At 35.6% G+C, this 22,108-nt stretch overlaps 1 protein-coding gene and 1 long non-coding RNA gene across 7 annotated transcripts in view; one reads left to right on the forward strand and one right to left on the reverse strand.

The window, feature by feature from the left end:
- The window catches only part of LOC144428340 (uncharacterized), a 283,628-nt gene that overhangs the window by 192,811 nt on the left and 68,709 nt on the right, over positions 1 to 22,108 (reverse strand). The window lies entirely within an intron of this gene.
- LOC120337479 (protein lifeguard 2-like) lies at positions 4,442 to 19,608 on the forward strand. Of its 6 annotated transcripts, none has more exons than XM_078116830.1 (13): positions 4,442 to 4,456; positions 6,630 to 6,795; positions 10,591 to 10,662; positions 11,031 to 11,132; positions 12,042 to 12,065; positions 13,485 to 13,554; positions 13,872 to 13,982; positions 16,483 to 16,536; positions 16,955 to 17,045; positions 17,448 to 17,531; positions 17,912 to 18,049; positions 18,223 to 18,270; positions 19,060 to 19,608. In XM_078116830.1, exons 2-13 carry the CDS (start codon positions 6,723 to 6,725, stop codon positions 19,207 to 19,209), a joined length of 1,017 nt encoding a protein of 338 aa, XP_077972956.1. In that variant the 5' UTR covers positions 4,442 to 4,456; positions 6,630 to 6,722; the 3' UTR covers positions 19,210 to 19,608. The 6 variants fall into 6 exon arrangements, with proteins under 6 accessions (XP_077972956.1, XP_039261200.2, XP_039261199.2 ...); XM_039405266.2 differs by lacking the exon at positions 4,442 to 4,456 and adding an exon at positions 6,432 to 6,455 and having other exon boundaries at positions 10,624 to 10,662; XM_039405265.2 differs by lacking the exons at positions 4,442 to 4,456; positions 12,042 to 12,065.

A 22,108-nucleotide genomic window follows, 5' to 3' on the forward strand; every position in this document is an offset into this window, starting at 1 on the left:
ATTTTTTTGTAAAATAGGTTGAAGGATGTAAAAACTTGTCAAGCGCTTCTTATTTGCAATAAATCTTTCGAAACGCCACGAATATCGATTAAGGCTCATACACACCTTCTCAAGATGTAGTTTAGTGCGACCGCAAACGTGGTTGGCACAGTAAGACGTAACCGATAAGCCATTACGTGAACGACCCTGCGACGAAACCACCTCGCGAAAATTGGAATGATCTAATAAATCAGTTTGTATAACTTTGAAAACTCTCGTCAACCTTAAGAACAAAGTATGCTAAGCATAACTCGACCGAAAGTATTAACTGTAATAATGCCTTTATTTTATGAGAAAAATGTCAATGCATAAATCGAAATTCTTATTATGGCGTCATAAAAGATTAGTTGCAGCGTCTTTGCATCAGAGGAATCTTACAAATAGCATAGCACGTCTCATCGTTTAAATCAGTAGATTGCCGCATATGTGAGTTTATTCTTCATTACCGTAACGCACTCGTTTTGCCGAAGGCTGCCCTTGAACTAATTAATTTTGTGTTGGGTTCGTGAGCTAAGTTTCATGATTTTTCTTACTCAAAACGTCCCTTTGGCATCTCGGATAAACATTCCGGTTAAAATTTTATGACTTTGGTGTAGATACCACCGTGACGATAAATGAAAGCAATAGAAATAAAAGTCAAAACAATATTTTTTACTTATATTTTTATAATTATAATTTCGGCAGCGAATGCAGCTGCCAGAACGCAACGTTTTGGCGTAGTTCATCGGCGATGCAAGGGGTATTTCAATAAAATATTTAGAAAAAAATTGATTTAAAACAAGCCCTTGTTTTAAAACACGATTTTTTCTGAATTGATATAAAACAAAACCCTAGTTTTGATATTAACATTCTGCGATATTTTACACGCATTCGTATATTTCTGACAGATCATCTTCTGGCCCAAATATTTTCCTTCCTTTTAAATCTGCACGTCATTTGTTGGATATTTTGTTCGCTACAGCACGATATAATGAATTTAGGCTTCCGGATGTACCTGGTCCATCATCTGGAATTCTTACTAAATTTCAGCAACCAGATTTCACAGTTTATTGTGCAGTGAAATTATTCTTATGGCCTTTGGCGTCTCGACAAGACGATCACAAATGTTGTTTGCACGACAAGGTCCATCTTTTTTGTTAAATTGGTTTCCGCGCTCGTGGTTCCCGTTTGTAAATGTTCACTCAGTTGGGTACCATGCAAATATTGCTTAATTTCTACGCTTGCGCTACGCAGAAAAGACAACAGCAACGTATCTCTGTTTGAATGTTTCAAAATTTTGAACCTTCCAACTTTGCAATCGATTGGGTCTTTAGGTTGCCGTTTTCCATGACATCAACCATCAAAAACTCACGATATGTTTTTATGAATCATTTAAATACATTGTAAAAGTTGAAATTTAATTGTTATAACATAATCACTTTAAAATTATGCTAAGAGACGTGTTTTATAACCTGACCAATTTCATTTGTAATAGAACATTTTCGCATGTTCACATTGTTTGTTAATTGGAATCATCACAACGCTGGCTCTCGCATATGGGCTCTCGCATACGTTGATATTAATTAACAGCATTTCAGGTGCTTCGAAAGTATAGTATGACATACTAGAAAGCATATTGTTATTTATGCAGCCATGAAAGTTTGAGCGTGATCAATAAACGTATTAAAGTTACATTTGCATCTTCTTTTTATTGAAATTTGTGAGAACGCTTCAAATCTAATTCACAATAACGCCCGTATTATTAATTTGAAAAAAATTTTTAATCCGAACTTACTTTGGATCGCACAGATATTAAAAACAATTAATTTGTGTAAAATCCACCTTATTATTTATGTCATTGCAAATATTACATTTTGAATATTTTCCAACTTTGTGCGAATGAATTTGGCTAGTCTTCGTGTCGGTATCTAATGTTTCATCATCACTCAGGTTGTGTACCAGGTTAGGGTTCAGGTTATACGACATCTTGGTACGCATACTTCAGGAGTACCTGATAACCAATAATCGCATATACCTGTCTGTTGTGTATAGATCAGTTGGTTTCAACCTTTTTGGTGGAGCGGAACCCGAATAAAACATTCCAGAGGCTTGAGGAACCCGTGTGAAATAGCTTAATTGGGTTTCATTGTCTCAACTATATGAACAAACATATAAATAAAAGCAAACTTAATACAAAAAAGGAACTTTTAAGTGTAGAGCGTTTAATAATATATATGTCCAAATCTAACAGCTGTACATGCGTATACAGCCCATATAAAGTACAGTACATACTGTATTGTACATATACAATATTAATATATATAGACTCTCGGGCTCTATGTAAACTTGCGGAACCTCTCGACTGTTCTGGCGGAAACCCGGTTAAAACCACTGGTCTAGGTATTGTCAAGCCATGATTCTATTCAGTATTTACTCAATATTTTTATTCAACCTGTTGTGTACTAGCTTTACAAAGAGTTATATTTTTCGTTGTTCGACCTATTCTCCGATATCAACTATCTATCAGAATATTTTTTGTCGAAACAAATCTGTGGAAAAACTGGGCGTTGCAAGCCTTTTCATTCAACATGACATAACAGATTTGCAGTGGACATTTTTATCTCATTGCATTTCCCATAAATAATATAATAAATTATGAACATATATATAAAATTTAACAGAATTCACAGAAGCGTCAAAAGTGAAACCAAAATCCGCAAGACTTTGGTATATATGTGACTTAGTGTGTATTTTTCATCAATAGGTATTAGGAGAGCCGATTGCATGAATTGTCATAAAAAGTAGCTATTGTACTGGAAAGATATAACCAGGCTTGTCCATGGGAATGGGATTCCCACGGGAAACGTCTCATGGGATGGGATGCAACAGCACACATTTGTATTTTCCATGGGACAAATATTCAAATTCAAATATTCATTGAATTGTATTTCAATGAGAATCCCGTGGGATCGGATGGGACAGGCATAATTGCTATGGGATGGGAATGGAAAATATGTCCCATGGGCAAGCCTGGAGAAACATAATAAATTGTAAAAAAAAAATGAATTAGGTTGTGAAAAAGTGAGAATACATGAGATAATAATAAGGGCGTAACGTGGAATGCGGAAGGACGAGCGAAGCCGAAGCGCGTGATCGGCGGTGCGTTTGAAGACCACGTATTACCCGTGCGGCCGCGCAACTCTTAAAATAATGTGAGGTGCTCCGAAGACGCTCTCGTTTACATTAATGTAAGAAAACAGTTGTAATATCGATAACTATTAACCATTTGTTCACGTTCGACTATCGCACTCTTTATGAGTAGAAAATGTTCGTGTTTTGTGATAGGTGTGCGCAAATATTTGAAGAGCTAAATAGTGTGCCGCGATCTAAACAAGGTTGGGAACTACTGCCATAGATGCTCTAATATATCTGCGTCGATATAACATAAAATAAATACGTGATTTTATTGTCATGCAAGTTGTTTCAATCTTATACTTGATCCCGAGATTATACGGCTCAATCCCGGGATATCGCGATACCGGGATTTCGAAAACTGGCTCCGAAGTCCAAACCCTAGTTGAACCCGCCAAGCAGTTATCGGCGAACAAACTTTAGTAGTAATTTATGAGTACGTCAACAATGGTATTTTTATGTCAAAATTTTGATGTTTTCGATACTGAGACAATTCTCTGATATAGGTTTTACGGTTTGATTCCGTACTTGTGGAAAATGCTACAGCAAGTTTCTCATTAATGGAGATAGTGATTAAACTAACCTATCTGCTCTGTTCAATATGATTGAAAAATAGATAATGAATTTTTTTATATCGCAATATTCTAAATTAACTCTCGAATCGAATTGACAATCATTTCATAGTATATTTAGTGACGATATGGTCCCGCTTAATCTTTTTTTACAAAATGACTACTTAGCCCACCCAATGCTCATTGGCCCACCCTAACGAGTGAGATGAAAATATACGTCCGTCTCTCGGCGTGACAAGCGTCAATGACAATAACGTAGCGTAGGTCATTAAAATATATTTATTCCATTATACATTTATCTACGATAACCTCCACTTACCCGTTTTTTTTACAAATTGTCTACTTGCCCATCGTCCCATCCCGAGCTCATTTTTACCATGACGTTAAGCTGCGTCGATCAATACACATCACATGACATTAGGATTAGATGATCCCGATCATTTGCGGAACATACAGACATAGCTGTTGCATTGTCATCAGACAATATCGAAATGTTTTTTCGTACAAGGCAACGAGAACAATTCAAGGTATCGAATTGAAAATCGACGGTATAGATGTAACTATAGTGAAGGTTAAAAAGAGCTGAAGAAGGGAACACTACATGACTACGGGTACCGTAACGCCTGGCCGCGTAGAATAAGCGGAAGTCTTTTCGACAGGATACGGGAAAGCCGGTAAGACGACCTGATCGTATGGCTGTATGGCGAACTTCCCCTCGTCCGGTCACCGTACCGGTCCATGTCGGTTATAGTATTATTACGGTACTTCGGTCTGTCAGTACGGTACCGGTACCGGTAGTCGTCTCTTGAAATAGTCCATTGCCCGATTCCATGATTTAGGTAGTCTATAAGTATAAGTTTATTTCGACTCTATACTCAGCATAACAATAAAATGATAGATAAAAACAAATACCGGTAAATAAAAACTGATTATGAAATCAGGAGAGCAAAAAAAAACCTTAGACAAGTTTTGAAACGTACCGGTACGGTACCGTACAAAATGAGGCCTGTACCGGTACTGGAGGGGCACAATTTTTCAGAATTTAATGTGACTGGAAAGATAAGAGAGGTTACCCACGATGCCATCACCACAAACTGAGACCATTAACCTAGTTGATAACATTTTCCACGATACCGGTATTTGGACAAAATTTTTTCATGAACAATGAGCTATAGCAGCAGTTCCCAAAAGGTGCGCCGCAGCGCACTAGTGCGCCGTGACAATATCTGAATATGCTAGGTGCGCAGCGAAAATTAACAGAATTGTGGTAAACATAACTGAAATATATTTGAATATTCTACTAATTGTATTTGTTCCAAATGTCAGAATGTTTCTTTCAAATGCTGTGTATATGAATCAATAAATTCATTTCACCTTTCTATGTCTTTTACTTTTTGTCTGCCTCTATTGTTACGTAACAATATAGAAAACCACTATTTTCTGGAATTTCGTGATCTGCCGTCCATTTATCCGCCGAATCGAGTTTAGCGAACATGAGTGATTTTTTTAGCATTTCAAAGGTATTAGGTATTGCATAGACCCACATATGTACAAACTTTAAAAGGCAGAAAGTACACATTAACAATCATAAAATTGAGTTATGTCCAAAAGCAGCATTTTTTTTTCGTGTAAGTGCGCCGTGAGTTTTTTTCCCTGGTGAAATGGTGCCACGCGAACAAAAAGTTTGGGAACAGCTGAGCTACTATAGCATGAAATTCGATGGTGAGCAAAAAAGGTCGAAAATTCTACTCCAACTGCTGAACTGCAAGGCTTTTCGTTGAAAAGTTTTCACAAGATATATGAAACAAGGGTGTTTTTTATGATTGGTTAACTATTTTTTTTGTCGATAATTTTGAAATCAGTAGAATAAAATCTGTTTCAAATATGGCCCCAAATAATCCGAAGAAGCACCATTAGATACCTCTAGATTCTAGAAAGAATAATTTGATTTCTGGAACGAAAAGCTATTGCTTACTGGTCCAAAACAGTCTGTAGATGCTAAGATTGATTTTTTACTGTTACAACAGACATCTTGCGATCTTATGTATTGATCAGAAGATCATATAACAGTACGGCACACTATACAAATCGGGTGACATTGTCCTGTTTCAGAGAAACTCATTTTACAGATGATCAGACACCCCTCCTTTGGGAGACGTCTGGACATTGTTGTCCCTCAATATCGGTAATAATACAGTATAATGGAGTTGCGCAAAATACTACAAAAAGCGCAATCTAGTAACGTCATCATTGAATTCCTAGGGAAAAAATAATCCGATTTACCGAAGGAAAAAAAATTTTACTGTAGCATTCGAGAGTTTTTAGCAAAAAACGCCAATTTTGGTCATGTGACGGCCACGATTAATTTAGATTATTATTGAGACAAGCATGGTGCGATATCTAGCATCTGACGTGGTTCCAGACACCCCTCGTTTGTGAGACACATAGAGTGTTTGTTTTATTGAGCCAAATGGAGGGAAATTCTTGGAATTTGGATAGTGTGCTGTACTGTATAATAGTGAGAATCGAATAATATTTGAATAAACATTTAGAGTCACTAATCATAATACTAGGTATACAATTATCATTTTCTATAACAAAAGGTGTGGTGTTTCCTGAAGCCCACTAATCTGACTTACAACACAATAAAGATTTGATGTTTGTCTAACAGCCGTGAGTTTCTAATTTATTATGGTTTAGTGAATTGTAATTCAAAAGACTTTTTTTATACAATATAACAGTATTACCTTGAATGCATATGGTAATTCCTCAATAGTCTGATGGTGATAAAATTTGCAAATCAAATCACAAAATATATGTGTAACTTTTATCGATTATTATTTTCAGCATTACATACCGGTAGTCATATTGCTAAGTTTGGAATATTATTCAAACATTGTAAAACATCAATTTCAAGAAATAAGTGCAACAAATAGCGAAATGAGCAATCCGACTGCACCACCAAGCTATGGAGACGCTGTTGACGATGCAAAATATGACCACTCTGCTACAGGTAAATCATATCAATTTGGTGTGGAAAATATGTGTATGAAGCAATATACTTGTATATATACAGAGTGTCCCAATGGAATGTATACACTTGTATTGTATTATTAATGTATACAGATTAAAAATGACTGTAAACGTGGTGTTTAATTAGAATTCCATTATTTAAAAGTATCATTCTTCTGTCCTTTGTTTTCTTACTGCCTGTTCCCAAATTGACGCCTATTTTGATCTGAGAAAGTTTGTCTGAGGTTGGAATTTCAAAATCATCTGTCCATCGCATTATGCAACATTTTCACTGAAAAAGTTATAGTCCAAGAATAATCCATGCTTTTATTGACGATGATCCAGACCGAAGAATACGGTTTTGCGAGTCGTATTTACAACAATGTGAGGAAAAATGCATATTTTTCAACAAAGTTGAAAGTTGTGTGGGGTGACGAGGCCACATTCAAGTTGAATGGTTCCATTAATCACCATAATCACAATTAGGAACCTGAGAATCCACATGTTACTAACTTACTGTCGACTGTCATGTCAAGGGGATTATTTGTACCAGTCTATATTGACGCCACTGTAACCGGTTCCATTTCAGCATTTACTTGAACTTGTTAGAAGTTACAACAATCCATTATGCCAAGCATTAGAGAAGACTTTAAAGATGAAGAGTTTTATTTTCAGCAAGGCGGGGCACCTCCACATTACCATCGCGATGTTAGGTATCCTCCCCGTTCACCTGACGTCACACCACTTGATTTTTTCTTATAGGAATACATTCAAGACGAAGTGTATGCTATGAAATCAGCAACAGTTGCTGAATTGAGAGAAACAATTGAGCGTGAATGCCCCTAAATACCAAGGGAATTGTTTCATGTGTGCGATTCTATTGCTTAGCGTTGTCAGCAGTATCTAAATCAAAATGGGCATCAATTTGAGAACAGCCAGTGAGAAAACAAAAAAATGATACTTGTTGATATTTCTACACGTTTGAGATAATAAAATTCTAATTAAACACCACCTTTACAGTTATTTTTAATCTGTATACATTAATACAATACATGTGTATATTAATATATTACATGTGTATACAGTAAATTGGGACACCCTATACTCACCTTTACGGTTATTTTCAATCTGTATACATTAATATAATACATGTGTATATTAATATATTACATGTGTATACAGTAAATTGGGACACCCTATACCAGGGGTGGGCATCCCCTGGCACGCGTGCCAAACTTTATTCGACACGCGAGCGAGCCCTTGGAAACGAGATCATTCTCCTTCAGATAAAAAGTTTTGAGACTCTGAATTATCTGATGAAAGTAGAAACTAGAAGTTCGTTTGTTCATTCTCGTTTGTTAGCGAACCATTCTTTTTTTCAACTCTTTTTGTCCTTTCATGTCATATGGTTATAAAGAAATATATTATGACGGATCAAATGAGTGAGCTCTCGCGAAATTTTGTCGAGAAGAGCACATTATTTATTTGGCTTAATTTTTTGGTAATATATTTCTTCTGTGCCACTCTTTTTCGTCATTTCTGCTTGATTTATGAGGTTGTACAGCTCATGTTGGCTATAGTTACTTGCTAACTTACTGTTATAAATTGATTTCGAAAGAAGATGAGCGATTAGGGGAGGGAAAACAAGAGAGGAGTGGAGAAAACAAACTAATGCGTGATCAGTATGCCATTCTCGAAAAATTTTCTTGTCTTAAAAACTCTCCATGTTTTCATCTACATATTATGCTTGTGGATCTCTGTTCTTAGTTATGAACTTATAAGTCTCGTAACAGGAAGTCTCGTAACAGGAGTAGCCTGAAGGATGAAACCAGTAGTTCATGTATTTTATTGAAAGTTACAAAATATAAACCCAATATAAATTCTATATCAGCGGCAGTAGTCTCACTGATATAGAATAAAAAAAGTAACCAAGTCTCTTTGGCGGACTGATATTTTCCCGAATAGTGAATCTATCTGTACATGTTTAAATAGTTTATTATTGTGTATTTTTGCTTTGAAAGTAGCAAAGCATTGTTTTTACTTTTTGTTGGCATGCGGAAGAATTTTTCCGTTTAATTTAGCAGATTTTGGCACGCGAGCCGAAAAAGGTTGCCCGTCCCTGCCCTATACTGTATTTGAATCCTATCTTTTTGTTCGAAAATGAATAAAATCCATTTCTGACAAGATTTATTTCTTGATTGATTTTTGCAGTGTTTAATCATTATTAATTTGGCATTTGTGAGGAATAAAGGGATAATGTTTTTCAAATTTATACAAACTCATGGATTGATTTAATCTCAAATATGAAATTCTAATCGTAGAATGAATAGAATCCTGTAGAATGAGGCTAGTTTTCTCTCAGCTGTAATGAAATGCAGTATAGTACCGTCCTATTCGAAAACCTCTTATTATGAATTGCTTTACAAATCACATCCATTTAGTATCTCAAATTATAAGTACCATAGTTCTGTAGTTGCTATTGTCATACTGAACCAATCGTTTTTTGGCCAAAGGCCCATAATGATTATGCTGCTTCTCTGTTGCAAATAAATATTAAATTCCTACCTCATTATTTTTGAACTGCCTTTTCTTTATCCTTGTCTACTTTGGGTTCGTATGCGCGGTTGCCCCAAGGATAATTGAAGGAGATAGAATCAAAATGATAAATTGGAGTACCCTAATGTCATTCCACGAAATAGCAAGGCGTTGTTAAATCATAGTCTTACTGCTTATTCATTAGCTTTCATTAGATCATGGTCTACCTTCATCTTTTACACATTTTTTTCATCTTGCCAAAATCAACTTCAGCATCTAGCTCAGGGTGGTCCAAACCCAGGCCGGTGGGCCAAATGTGGCCCGCTGCTTCATTATCTGTGGCCCGCGTCACATTCGGAGAGTAATCGTCTAATCGATAAATCGCATTTCGTGTTCAGAATCAGAAAAATGACATATTGACTTTTTGACATATTGTTACATCACCAATGTCACTGAATTGACTCGTGTTATGGCTAGCTGAGGCAAATAGCGAAGTTGAATGATGTGCTTGGCAGTCATTAAATTATTATCTGGCTTTCTATCTTTTTGGTCTGGAATATATGCTAACAATATAGGCATCATAGAAAACTAAAAATCGAATGCGGATTCTATTAGCCTGGGATGGCTATGTCTGATAACTATGTGTTTGCACAATAAAAGTGTTTGTTTTGTATTGTACTGTTTACCTATTCTTCGCACTATTGTGGCCCGCGAACAATGAAATAATAAATTTGTGGCCTGCGGAGCCGACAACCTTGGACCACCCTGATACAACTATTACCTTGCCGAATCATCTTAGTACTCATAACTGTTAAAAATTATTCTAAAAAATTTCCGGTGCTCCTAAAGTATGCGAACCAAGGTGGCGGACATCGGAACGTAACATGGGTAACAGGTCAGGGTTAGGCGATAATTTTTTTCCAATTTTCCTTATTTTAGTCCTATTATCAGTTCAAAGACTAGCCAAGAGCCTCCCGTAGTATCTATACCTAAAATTATGACCTAACCCTAACCTAGTACACATATTACATTCCGATGTTGGTTCGCATACTTCGGGAGCCCGAAATTTCCTTTGTTTTTCCAATTATTTTATTCAAAACATTTAGGATCGAATTCAGTCGGTTTGTGTTTGATTTTTTTTTGAATGAAAGTGCTAAATCATGTTTGAATGTGCAATTCTCGTTAATTATGTTGTGTTTGTAATGTTGCTTTGTTAATTTTATGTGCAATCAATTTTGATAATTGGAGATCTTTGTATTAGGTCAGCCATATCCTTCGGCATTCTCTTCTTCAGCACCTCTGGCCTATCCACAATATGGTGCTGCTCCATCAGGTAAAAATGCATGCTCTGATTAAATCCTTACAAATCATGTTCGTTTGATTAATATTATTATGTGCTATTGAATCATAGTATTCATTTATTAATTTGTTCTTTTCAAAGAATTAAATCATTTCTAATTAGAAATTATTATTTGTTTTATCAACTGGTCTGTCAGTTCATTATAGCTAGTAATTGTAAAATGCCATTCTTCGTCTTTCTAAACGGCACGATCATCAGACTTTTTATATCTGATTCAGTCATCAACATGACATGTTATCACTTTGGAATTTTTAATATTTCAGTTATATTTTTATTATTACCCACTTCTATATATGTTTATTTTTTAATTCATTGCTTTCACACATTATGTATTTTTTTAGCTCCTTATCCTAATGCTACAGAGACGGGGTATTCAAGTTATCCAGCTGGGCCAATGCCACAGCCACAGCCTTATGTGTACACTCCCCAGCCACCGCCATCAGGTATTCTTAATTAATGGACCTTAGTCATTTAAAATCTATCATATACATAAAAATGAAAGTGGCATAAATCAAAAATATCTAAGTGATGACAGACACCAATGTGACAAGTATTGTAGAAACACCTATCGAATAAGATGAATGAATATTAGGTATTATACCCATGGATGGGTGTCTTATAATTTCAACATATTTATCTGGAATGGTGAGTTAAATGTTCTTTAATTTAGTAAAATGTGGAGGCCTAAGACCAGTCACCATACTGACTACTGAGGCTTACTAATGTTATGGTTCACAGTTTGGTTAAGCCCTTTCATCAGCTTTTTTCTTAAATTTGCATTGACGCATCTGGTAGTCACCATATCTATGTCACTGAATAAAGCAGAACAATTCAGTATCTGTATCAAATTTCAATGACGCTACAACAGACGAACAATAAAATATTCAACAAAATGACCTTGAATATTGACTGAATATCTAAATTTTGTATCGGTTTATGCCACTTTCTATTTTCAGTGTTGTGTGAGTTGTGAATCTATCGTCAGCGATGTCAACATTTATTTTATTCGTTTTAGTTTTTATTTACTTAAATCACACATATGCTGATATTAGTCAATGATTCACCATAATATATTCGTTCAAATGACATCTAGGTTGAAAATTGATACAGGAGTATACATACTTCTATATAAACAGTGATCTATTAATATTGTTATTAAAGAGAAGTATTCTTGGTATATCATACATCTGTGATACATTTTACATGACTGTCAGATTTGCATTAAATGGAGAAGTATTTAACATACATAATATTATTAATCATTTAGTAATAATCAATTTGCGAATTGATGACTTAAAAATATAGCATGTTTCCATGTTAGAAAAATGCGATCAATTCAATTTGTATATCAGGTGCGTCCTATCATGCTGGTGCAGGTATGACATTGCACTGAGGTTGTTTTATTTTCTAATCTTGTCCAAAATTTCAAAAGGAGTGGAATCGTTTCAGATTTGTATGATAATTGACATCTAATACTTATATTTTAATTTCCCAATGGACTGTCCAAGAGCCAAACTCAATATTCATTCTTGATGATCTCAGGAAAACCATAATGCATGAAAAAGTGCAGTATTTGTCAGCACTCAGCAATATGTAATTTTAGCTCTGTGCATTTGGTGGTGGAATGATTGACTTTCAATTTTTTTGTAGAATTATGATTAGAATTCCTAAACAAGGTGAAAACTCAAATCCCTGAACTTGCTGGATTTTTTTAATTTTTCATCTAAAAATTAAATTTAATCGAAAAATAATTTGAATCACGACTCACCTCTTCGCATTGATTTAGGAAACATTAGTTCAAAATTTGCCAATCTGTCCGCATATTTTGATGATTAGGCATTAATAAGCCAGTTATTTTCACTGAATATTCAATCAGACAAGAATAGTGTGCAAGATATGTAATTTACCTATAAGAGGCTTATGTACAACCAACAAAAATTTTCCCTAAAAATCCAAATTTCTGAGTTATTAAATAGATAGAAAAACGAAATATAAGAATCTGCTAGAATCTGCCAACCACAATTTGACATGGCTCGATTTACAAACATTCTCAATTAAATAAGAAGTATTACGAAATATCTCATTTTAATAATCCATGTCATATGAATACTCATTTACGATGTCACAAGATTAGCTTGTTAGTATACTATGATTTGTCTAATCAGACTATTAATTGCTTGCATGTAAAGAGTTGTGTTATGAGCCTATTACACTTTGCTTCAAAATCGCTTCCCACTTTATCAAAACACTACCTTCACAATATACATGTCGTTGTCTCTCTCATATCTATAAAGGAAATATTCTGAGTGAATAGATGTGCAGGTCCTCTTGTCCGGTAACCATTTGGGTATGGGATTAAATTGCTAGTTATATGTTTCTGGTGCATAAACAATGTTTGATGGTGGAGGAGACTGTAACTGACTAGCAGTCACATAATTCACAAACTTTAATCAAGAGTCCCACAATCCTCTCACATTTATTTGCAAGTCACAAGATTTGAACTTCCGAAGCCACGCTGGCTTGCTAGAGGTGCAATAACAAGCGTATTCCTAGCACTTTGACACCATGCACCAATCGCCACGCCACTAATCACTTGTATGCACAGATTAATTTTTTTCATATATTTATGTAAATAAAGGCTAGTGTGGGTTTATTTTCATATCTTTGTATATAATCCATATAGTCTTTAGGTTTGTTTTACATCTTTGTATAAATCCCATAATATAGCCTTTATTCCATGTGGCTGAAAATGTACCTTTTACCATTCTAGACGCATTGTTTTTTGTTTTCCTCAGCTGCAGTGTACTCTGCTTCGGAACATCATCCTGCTGATATGACACATGCTGAAATGGGATTTTCTACCAGGTTTGTAGTATCAGAACTCTATCTTTCCTTCCGTAGACTTCTCATTTTTCTAATTTTCTATCATCCACTGCATCAACCTATAATGAAAATTGGTTAATCCACTGAGACAACTTTTGTGTCTACTACTTACATAAAGTTTGTCGCCCATTTTGTTATAGAGTAGTTGCGATCACTGATCAGTTAAAGCTATGTCGACTATACAACTCATCTTCACACTCTTTAAAATCAGTTTATTTACAGACTCTTCTAGTGGTTATTTTTTCATTATTCTCTTCACTGGTTATTTTTCAACACTTGTTGATTTGTTTTCTATCCAGGCAATCATTTGATGATAAAAATATTCGAAGACAATTCATTCGGAGAGTGTTTATCATTCTTGGGTTGCAACTTCTTGTCACATTCGGAATTGTTTGCATCTTCACTTTGATGTAAGTAGAACTGTTCTAATATCTCTTAAATAACTTAGGTGTAACAAATTATCAATGTAATTCAGGCCAACAAAAAGGTGCAAATATGCTGAAACAGATTAGTATTCAAGATGTGAATGTTATTTTTATAATGATTTTTATGATGGGTTGGTAATATTGCGGAATGGCTAGGAGTGATTGAAAAAAAAAAACAGGGCTGGAGCTTGGAGCCATGGAGCTGAGACATTTTGATGGAGTCTGAGCTGGCCTGAATAAAATAGGAATTTTAGTGGCTCCAGCTCCTGACAATGGAATTATTTTTTCTAACTTGTTGCCATTTGTGACAATATAATATGTCATTTTGAATAGTATTTGGTATTAATTTAATTTAATTTGTAAGATTAAAACCCTTGTACCACGGCTTGCAAAAGTAAAAAGTTCGCAGTGTTCAAATATTTCAAAGCGAGTGAAGATAAAAATGCGCTAATCTGCCAAGTATTAAAAAAGATGGGTCGTTTGCAATCTCAACCTCTTTAATAAAACTATAAATTAAAATCGGTATTTGGAAAGACAGCATTTTGACACGTTCAAGTCTGTCAAAAAAGAAAACATTGGAGACACAAAGAGAGAATGATATGAGCCCATCAAGTAGACACCTCTGTCTCAAACTACTTCACAAGTCAAAAAGTGACCATTTTCATGACTGAAGAAAATTCCAGAGACACATCATACAACTGGTGGTGTATAATGCAGCGGCACTTCAACTCTCTTCAAAAGCATTCCTCAGATTATTGATTGGTGAAATGCCTAACGAACAAGGAGTATCACTGGACAGACGTGATATAAGAGATATGGTGGTGATGGAAGCCGAGTGTCAAGAAAAGGTGTTGAAGGATATATTACATGGGAATTTTTTTTTTTAAATGGACAATTGTACTTATTGGGTTATTATTTCAATTTGAGGATCATAAAAATGAAATAGCCATCCATACATTATCTGTGCGGGATACACAAGCTCAACATACAAGTTAATTTATTCAAAAATTTGTTAAGGAAGTTCTCAATGAGTTTGAAATTAGTAAAGAACATGTATTAGCAAATGTGACAGATAATGTCTCCGACATGACAAAAACAGTAAACAACTTAATGAAAAAACAAGAACTTATCGATCGATAGTTAGGGGATCCCCCAAAACAGAAACTGCAGTTTCAATTCATCTGCTCTTGTAATTTGCGCACTGCGCATCGCACACACACACTCGGCGGGTTTCAAAATTCTCTCGCTTTACAAAAATCTAGATCACTATATCAATAATTGATTGATAACTCGCTAATTATACGACATAATTCGCCCAAATTCAATAGGCTTCTGGTCCGAGATAAGATGAATGCACATGCAAAATCTGGAGCAGATTCAATCTCGCTTTCGTGAGATATCGCGTGCATCTAACAGACAGACATACATACAGACAAATACCTATCAATATACTTACCGATCTTAAGATCGATAAGTAATAAAGGTAGACGAGGTTGAGCCTAACGATGAGTTGAATGAAAATATAGGAAATGAAGGTGATTCAGATGAAGCATTAATTAGTGCTGTAAACAGCAAAACAGCTGTTCATACGATTGAGCACATGCGGTGTGCAGTGTACTCGCTTCAGCTTGCTATTTGGGATGGTTTGAAAGAGAAACGTGTTCACACATCATTGAGTAAGCTATGTCAAACTCCAGTCATGGCAAGGACACCTAAAATAAATGCTATTAAAGCGCAGAACAGGAAAAGGTGCAATAATAGAGCAAGTCACTTGGTGGGGTAGCAGCTATTTAATGGTTCAGCATCTTTAGAAGTAAAAAACAGTTTAATTGATATGGCGCTTCCAGATATAACATTGACTGATTTGCAATGAACCAAGCAAAGGAACTAGAAGATTCACTTCGTTATCCATATTTAGTTACCAAAAGGTTACAAGCAGTAGCAGTTAATCACTCTGTATGAGTGGGCCTTCAAGAAACTCCTCGGACTCTGATTCCCAATGCGAGATCGATTTTGAAAAACGCCTTAACTCTTAATATTGAAACCAATCGCCATCGAACAGAGAAAGAAAGTAGAAATTTAAACTCTGCTTTCTAAATTTAAAATTCTTCCTTTCAGTTTTGTCAATATTGTTCAATTACCAAGTGTGTAACAAAATTATTCAATGAAGTATAAACAGTTAGGCCTTGACTAATTGTAGATGATAAGCTTACCACAGAGGTAATATATCAAATAATAAATTATTGTATGTGGAGAATAATTATTTCATGGGCTACAGTTTTTGTGCAGTATAAGACTCTGTGTTGGGGGCTGTGTTGACACTCAACTTATGGTAAAAGAAGACATTTTATTTTAAATATATTTAATCATAAAAAAAATAAAGTATCAGTTTCAATTTCAAGTACCGGTAAGTTATCCAATTGGCTGACGCAAATGTACAGGAAAGTAAAATTTAAGTAATGGTGTTTATACACTTTTTTTTCAGTGATGATGTGAAGGTTTGGGTGGAGGCTAATCCTGGCATGTACTGGGCTTCTTAGTAAGTTGAATCTTTGCTCTCAATATTGAATGTAAACATCAATTCTGTATATAAGGGCTACTCAACTACCAAGATCCGTATACCAAAGTTAAAAATTACTGGGGTCCAGTCTTTATAGCAAGCCTTTAGCTTTGAGATTGAAGAGTTATTAGAAAAATTATTCATGGAAAACTAAGTAATGTCACATTGCAGTTAAGTTGAGTAGCCCTGCTGTATAGAACAGCATATTCAGTGATGGTATCATATCAATTATTTCCAAAAAGCTAGTCTTTGATAGAAAATATTCCATTAGTTAATTTGGTGCTTTAATAACATATTATTTTTAAAAAAAATTAGTTTGGTGTATCCTTTATCCTTTCCTTTGCTACCAAAATGCAGTACCACCCTAATCAAAACAACATTGTTTTTATTATTTTAGTGGAGTGTTTTTGGTGTTATACATCGTTTTGGTTTGTGTGGAGTCTGTTCGTCGAAAACATCCTCACAACCTAATTATGCTTGGATTATTTGTAAGTATTCTGTCCATATTTTTTATTCACTATTTGTAGAGTCCAGGGGTGGGCAAGGTTTTTAGACCTGGGGCCAGAAATTTTGCCCATCTAGATTAGCGGGCCATGTAGGTGTGACATAAAAGTTACAATTTATGAACAATATTTACAGTCTTACAAAAGCAAAAGTGGAAAACAATAACCTTGTGACAAAACTAAATTTAATTGCAATCTTAACAAATTCCTAGATATTTTTTAGCTAAATCATCAAAATTTGGTTTTAGTTTGGTTGTGGCAGCATTAGGTGGGCCAGCTTGAATTACCCAACGCCCGGATTTGGCCACAGTTTGCCCATGTCAGTTGTAGACTAACATGGAGCATTTTTTTTCTTGTTTTACAAATTATATACTTTTTTTTTATCAGACACTGGCGTTGTCTTACATGACTGGAACCATCGCAGCGTACTATAGCACGCAAAGTGTAATGATTGCTCTCGGAGTAACAGTTGTGAGTAACATTTTTAAAATAGTGATCTCATTTAATGAAATTGTATAAAAATAACTTTTGTACAAATTTGTCAAGTAAATTCCAAATTTTATTGAGCCAAGCCAAAAATAAAGGCTTTTACACCTCAAATTGTGTTGTGATTTAGCAAATCTCTGCAAAGTGAAAAATACAAAATAGTAGAAGTAATACAATTTGATCACCATGTCCCTAGTAAAAAATGTGGCTCAAATTTAGATCATGCATTGCTCTAAAAACCCTGTTTTATATGTTATAATAATGAGATCATTGCCAACAGTGATGTTTTCTAATGAAGTTCTTATATTACTCTTAAAACTTGTATGGTATATTGCATATTTTAAATTGATTTGATTTTTGTTCAGGTGGTCTGTGTCACTGTTATTCTATTCTCGATGCAAACCAAATTTGACTTCACCAAATGTTCGGGAGTTCTCTTTGTGTTATGTATGGTTCTCTTCTTGTTTGGATTCATCACCATTTTCACCTACTGGCGTTCTTGGGTGAGTCACTCAAGCTTTTACCAAATAATTTTCGGTGTAAAAAATGTTTTTTTCATTAACATTAAAAGTTGTTATTGGTAGGGATGGCAAAAACTGAATACCCTCACTATTCCAAATATGTTTTAAAATAATAATTAGGTAATGTAATATATGATATTTACTTTTATTTTCAGTATCTGCAAGTTGTATATGGATGTCTTGGAGCATTGGTCTTCACCCTGGTAAGTTAGATCATTATACATTCATATAAATTTTATGTGTTGTTTTGGATTAACTGCTGGTTCGTTCAATTGAATATTTAGGAATTTGTACATCCGGCAGTTGGTGGAAAACACTGGAACATCTAATCTAGTGGTATAATCTATATTAGAGTTTGGCCCGTGGCAGGTCCATAAAAATAATAAGGTAGAGCCCGAGTCAAAATATTAACTCATCAGAGCTTCAGATGTTTGAAAGTCTGGATTCAAAGTCGGAAGAGTTCAGTTGTGACAGTAGGCCTGTAAATAGCAAGTTTCTTGTACTTTTTGTATAACAATTTGCTCAAAGCAGAGATGCGTGCACTCACTCCAAAAGTAAGAGAAACTTGCCTCTGGGAAATAATGTGGTAAGTGTTGAAATCCCGAGAGCTACTCAAACCATACAGATTTATGGTGGGTCATATTAAAACTGAGAATGCCAGAATTTGCAGCAGCAGTTAATCCCAGATTCCCAGTCTGTGTATATTTTTGAAATTTCTGTTAATGCAGAATGTGACAAGAAAATAATTCCCTTTTTTATGTCACACAATACCAGTAATTTAACATTTATTCAATACATTGCATTGTTTTCCATGGGCAGAAATGTGGAAGGGGGTCATCGAATGTTTCCAACTATCTAAAAGAGGCTGCTAGGTAGTGCTAGCCATGAAGTGTTGAGAAACTTTGGTTTAATGAAATACTTCAGTAGAACAAATGCAATAAGTGTGACAAAACTAGCATTCCATGGTTTATCTTTTTGTTCTGTCGTTTTAGTTTTTGGCATTTGACACTCAGCTGGTGATGGGAGGAAAAAAACATGAACTTGAGCCAGAGGAATACGTCTACGGAGCCCTCACACTTTATATCGATGTGGTGTATATCTTCCTCTTCATACTGTCAATCTTTGGAGGGTCTTCCAATTAGTCCATAAGAAATCATAATTTGAATTAGATGTGTTGGTATTATTTTGACTGTGATACATAGGTCGAGATGGCAATGTTTTTTCATTTATATTATTGTGAAATGTTAATTGTACATACACTGAGAGGCTTCTGGGATAATAGTGTGCTTGAGTTCAGGAAATCAGAAGAGCTTGCTTGTCCTTTTTCTTCAATTACAGTTTATATTTACTTATCCTGAAATGCAAAGAGTCTCTTTTGTTTACACAAATATTGTAGTGAAGGGTTTCTTGACTTTGTATTCACTAAATGTTTGTGTTATGTGTGATTTCATTTGTTTAATCATTGTTTGTAGTTACAATTCCATAATGTAAAGGAAGGAGTTAAAAATCTGTTTTGTTTATACAATAAAGTACTTACTGTATATACCGCAAATGTTTCAATCAACTACGTTAATTTTCAAGCTTTCGTCATACGGTATTATTCGAAGATTTTATGTGCTAAATTTCTAAGATGAACTCAGTGCTATCTCATTTGGCCGGGTTGTGTTTCGTCTCTTGTAATGACTAACATTCGTATAGGCACACCGGATGCATGTGCTTGGTTTGGTGTACAAAGCTATGGAGCTCGAATTGCAGATGTTTTCCGAACATTCGACAGGGTGCGCCGACCGTCTGACATTAATGGCGCTGTGAATTTTAATTACTTCCTCCAAATTCTTAGTCATCCTGGTGATGCGATATGGCTAACGACGCTGATAGGATAGTTACAGTGCCGATTAAAATTGTTGAACAGAAAATTGCACAGTCATTGGTTCGAAGTAAACCGGGATTCGAACCTTTTTGATTCGCGATACCTGTTAACATGTTTTTTAAATTTCACGAATACCTACAAGCAGTAAAACGAATGCCATTTTGTTTCTCTTCACGCTGCCATTGGCTAAGGTGACGGCTGACTTCGTCAGGTATGACGATGCAAATCTCCTTTATCATCGACTTTCTTTCGATATAAGGAAGAGCGAAAAAGAGTATGCAGTGAAAATAGTATTCAACGCGTCAGTTTTGGCAGTCTTGCGTCGTAAATAAGCTTGTCTCTTGTGCTTTCCATCACAGGGGAGGAGGGGCCATGCCCCCTTACCCCATTCATGCGCCTTTTTCGGTACTATTCTTGAACGATGTAAATTGTAATCTGCAGGTTCTTTAAGATATTGTTAGATGTAGGGCCAACCAACCGTCCCGGAATTGAAATCTGATGTCGCGGGCTGTGCTACGGATGTCCCGGAATTTACTGACAACCAAGGCGTTGTAAAATAGAGGGCCATGTAAGCGTGTCGGTATTATAAATGCGTTTTGGGTCAACCGTAGAAACAAACTAAACTTTAATCTCGTCAAAGCTGAACTGATGATGAAATTGAGCTTTTATATGTCATGCAATGAGTTTATCAGCAAAGACGGCCAATGCGTACATCGCCTGGCATTCGTTTCTGTATTGTGGCCAAAACAAGTAGTGGAAACTTGTGTCGTTTAATTAAGAGTAGGTGCCAAAAAGCATTGATTGACAGCAGTTACATCAACAAGGTCCCCAAACACCTGTTCCCTGGCGAGACCCGCGTTCTCAGGTGCGGGAAGAACACTACACACATTCTCCACTGGATAGGTGATAGAGTGCTGCAAATTCCCCTGAAGGACATGCCATTCAATAATAATTTTTGCGGTTCCACCATTCGCTGCAGAGCGTAGAATGTCGAGTTCCATTTTCTACCCACGTCTTGCAATTTATGTTCTGGTGCATTCTGACATTCCGCGATAGCCCGGGATGAGCGGATGTAGTAGACAATTATAGAACGGGCACCAGTCACGATATTTTTCACATCAATGCTTGATGTGATGGCGTCGTACTCGTGAACGAACACGTGTGTGCCATACATGATATATACATCGGATGTTGAAAATGTCACCGTCCTTCAAAACTAGGGGAACTTGGATATTGTGTATTGAACTGCAGGTCCTTTCTCCTTGTTTACTTTCTACTTCGGATCCGTATGTGGCGCTCACCACAAGGATGCTTGAACGAGATAGTATTAAAGTGAAAAGTAAAAATAACATGATCTCATTTGTCATTGAGTCCAGACGAGGCAGGATCCATAGTTGGATACTAGCAATACACAGACTATGCACATATGCACAAAACCTTGATCAAATTCGAGGCATTGTCAGATGTTACAGTAGCAAACGATACGCCCCACTCTCATTCTTGTTTCAAATTTCTGACAGGAGCAGTTGTGAGGTTTGCGAGCAGTGGCGTAGCTAACAGTATGTGTTCTGTGGTGATGGTTATTCAACAAGGGTTGTTTCCCCGACCCTTGACCCAAGAAAAAATTTTCCTATGTTTTACAATTGCAACATTTTGGATGCTCATTTTAATAAAACAAACGTTTCTTTCTTATCTGACCTTTACTTGATTTATTCTCGTGTATAACGACATCTATAATCTGTTTATCACCCAAATTATTTTAGAAGAACAAGAGCTTAGAACAAGAATGGACGGGCGTAACGCGATGTAAATCACCGTTGATCGAAATGAGAAAATTGGAGGTTATACTTATGAACGAATTATTTTGAAGATTTGGCCATTCACTGTTTAACAAATCCTTTACTTATTTAACGCTTTATCATGATTATATTCCTGGAACAACAGGACTGGAAAAATATTTTCGACGCGAAATTGTGTATCTGGCACTTAGTTCTTTCATGAGCCGCAAAATTCCCACATTTCACACCATAGAATACGACATAAAATCTAGGCTAGAGCGACCATCTCGCCAATTTATGATGTTAGCTATCGAGAAACAGGGTGTGAATTGTTATACAATTTACGTTTAGACAAGGCGATTGTGGGCTGACGTTTGCTGCTTTCTGCGGTAG

This window comes from Styela clava, chromosome 10, assembly GCF_964204865.1.
Source record: "Styela clava chromosome 10, kaStyClav1.hap1.2, whole genome shotgun sequence".
NCBI classification, from domain to species: domain Eukaryota; kingdom Metazoa; phylum Chordata; class Ascidiacea; order Stolidobranchia; family Styelidae; genus Styela; species Styela clava.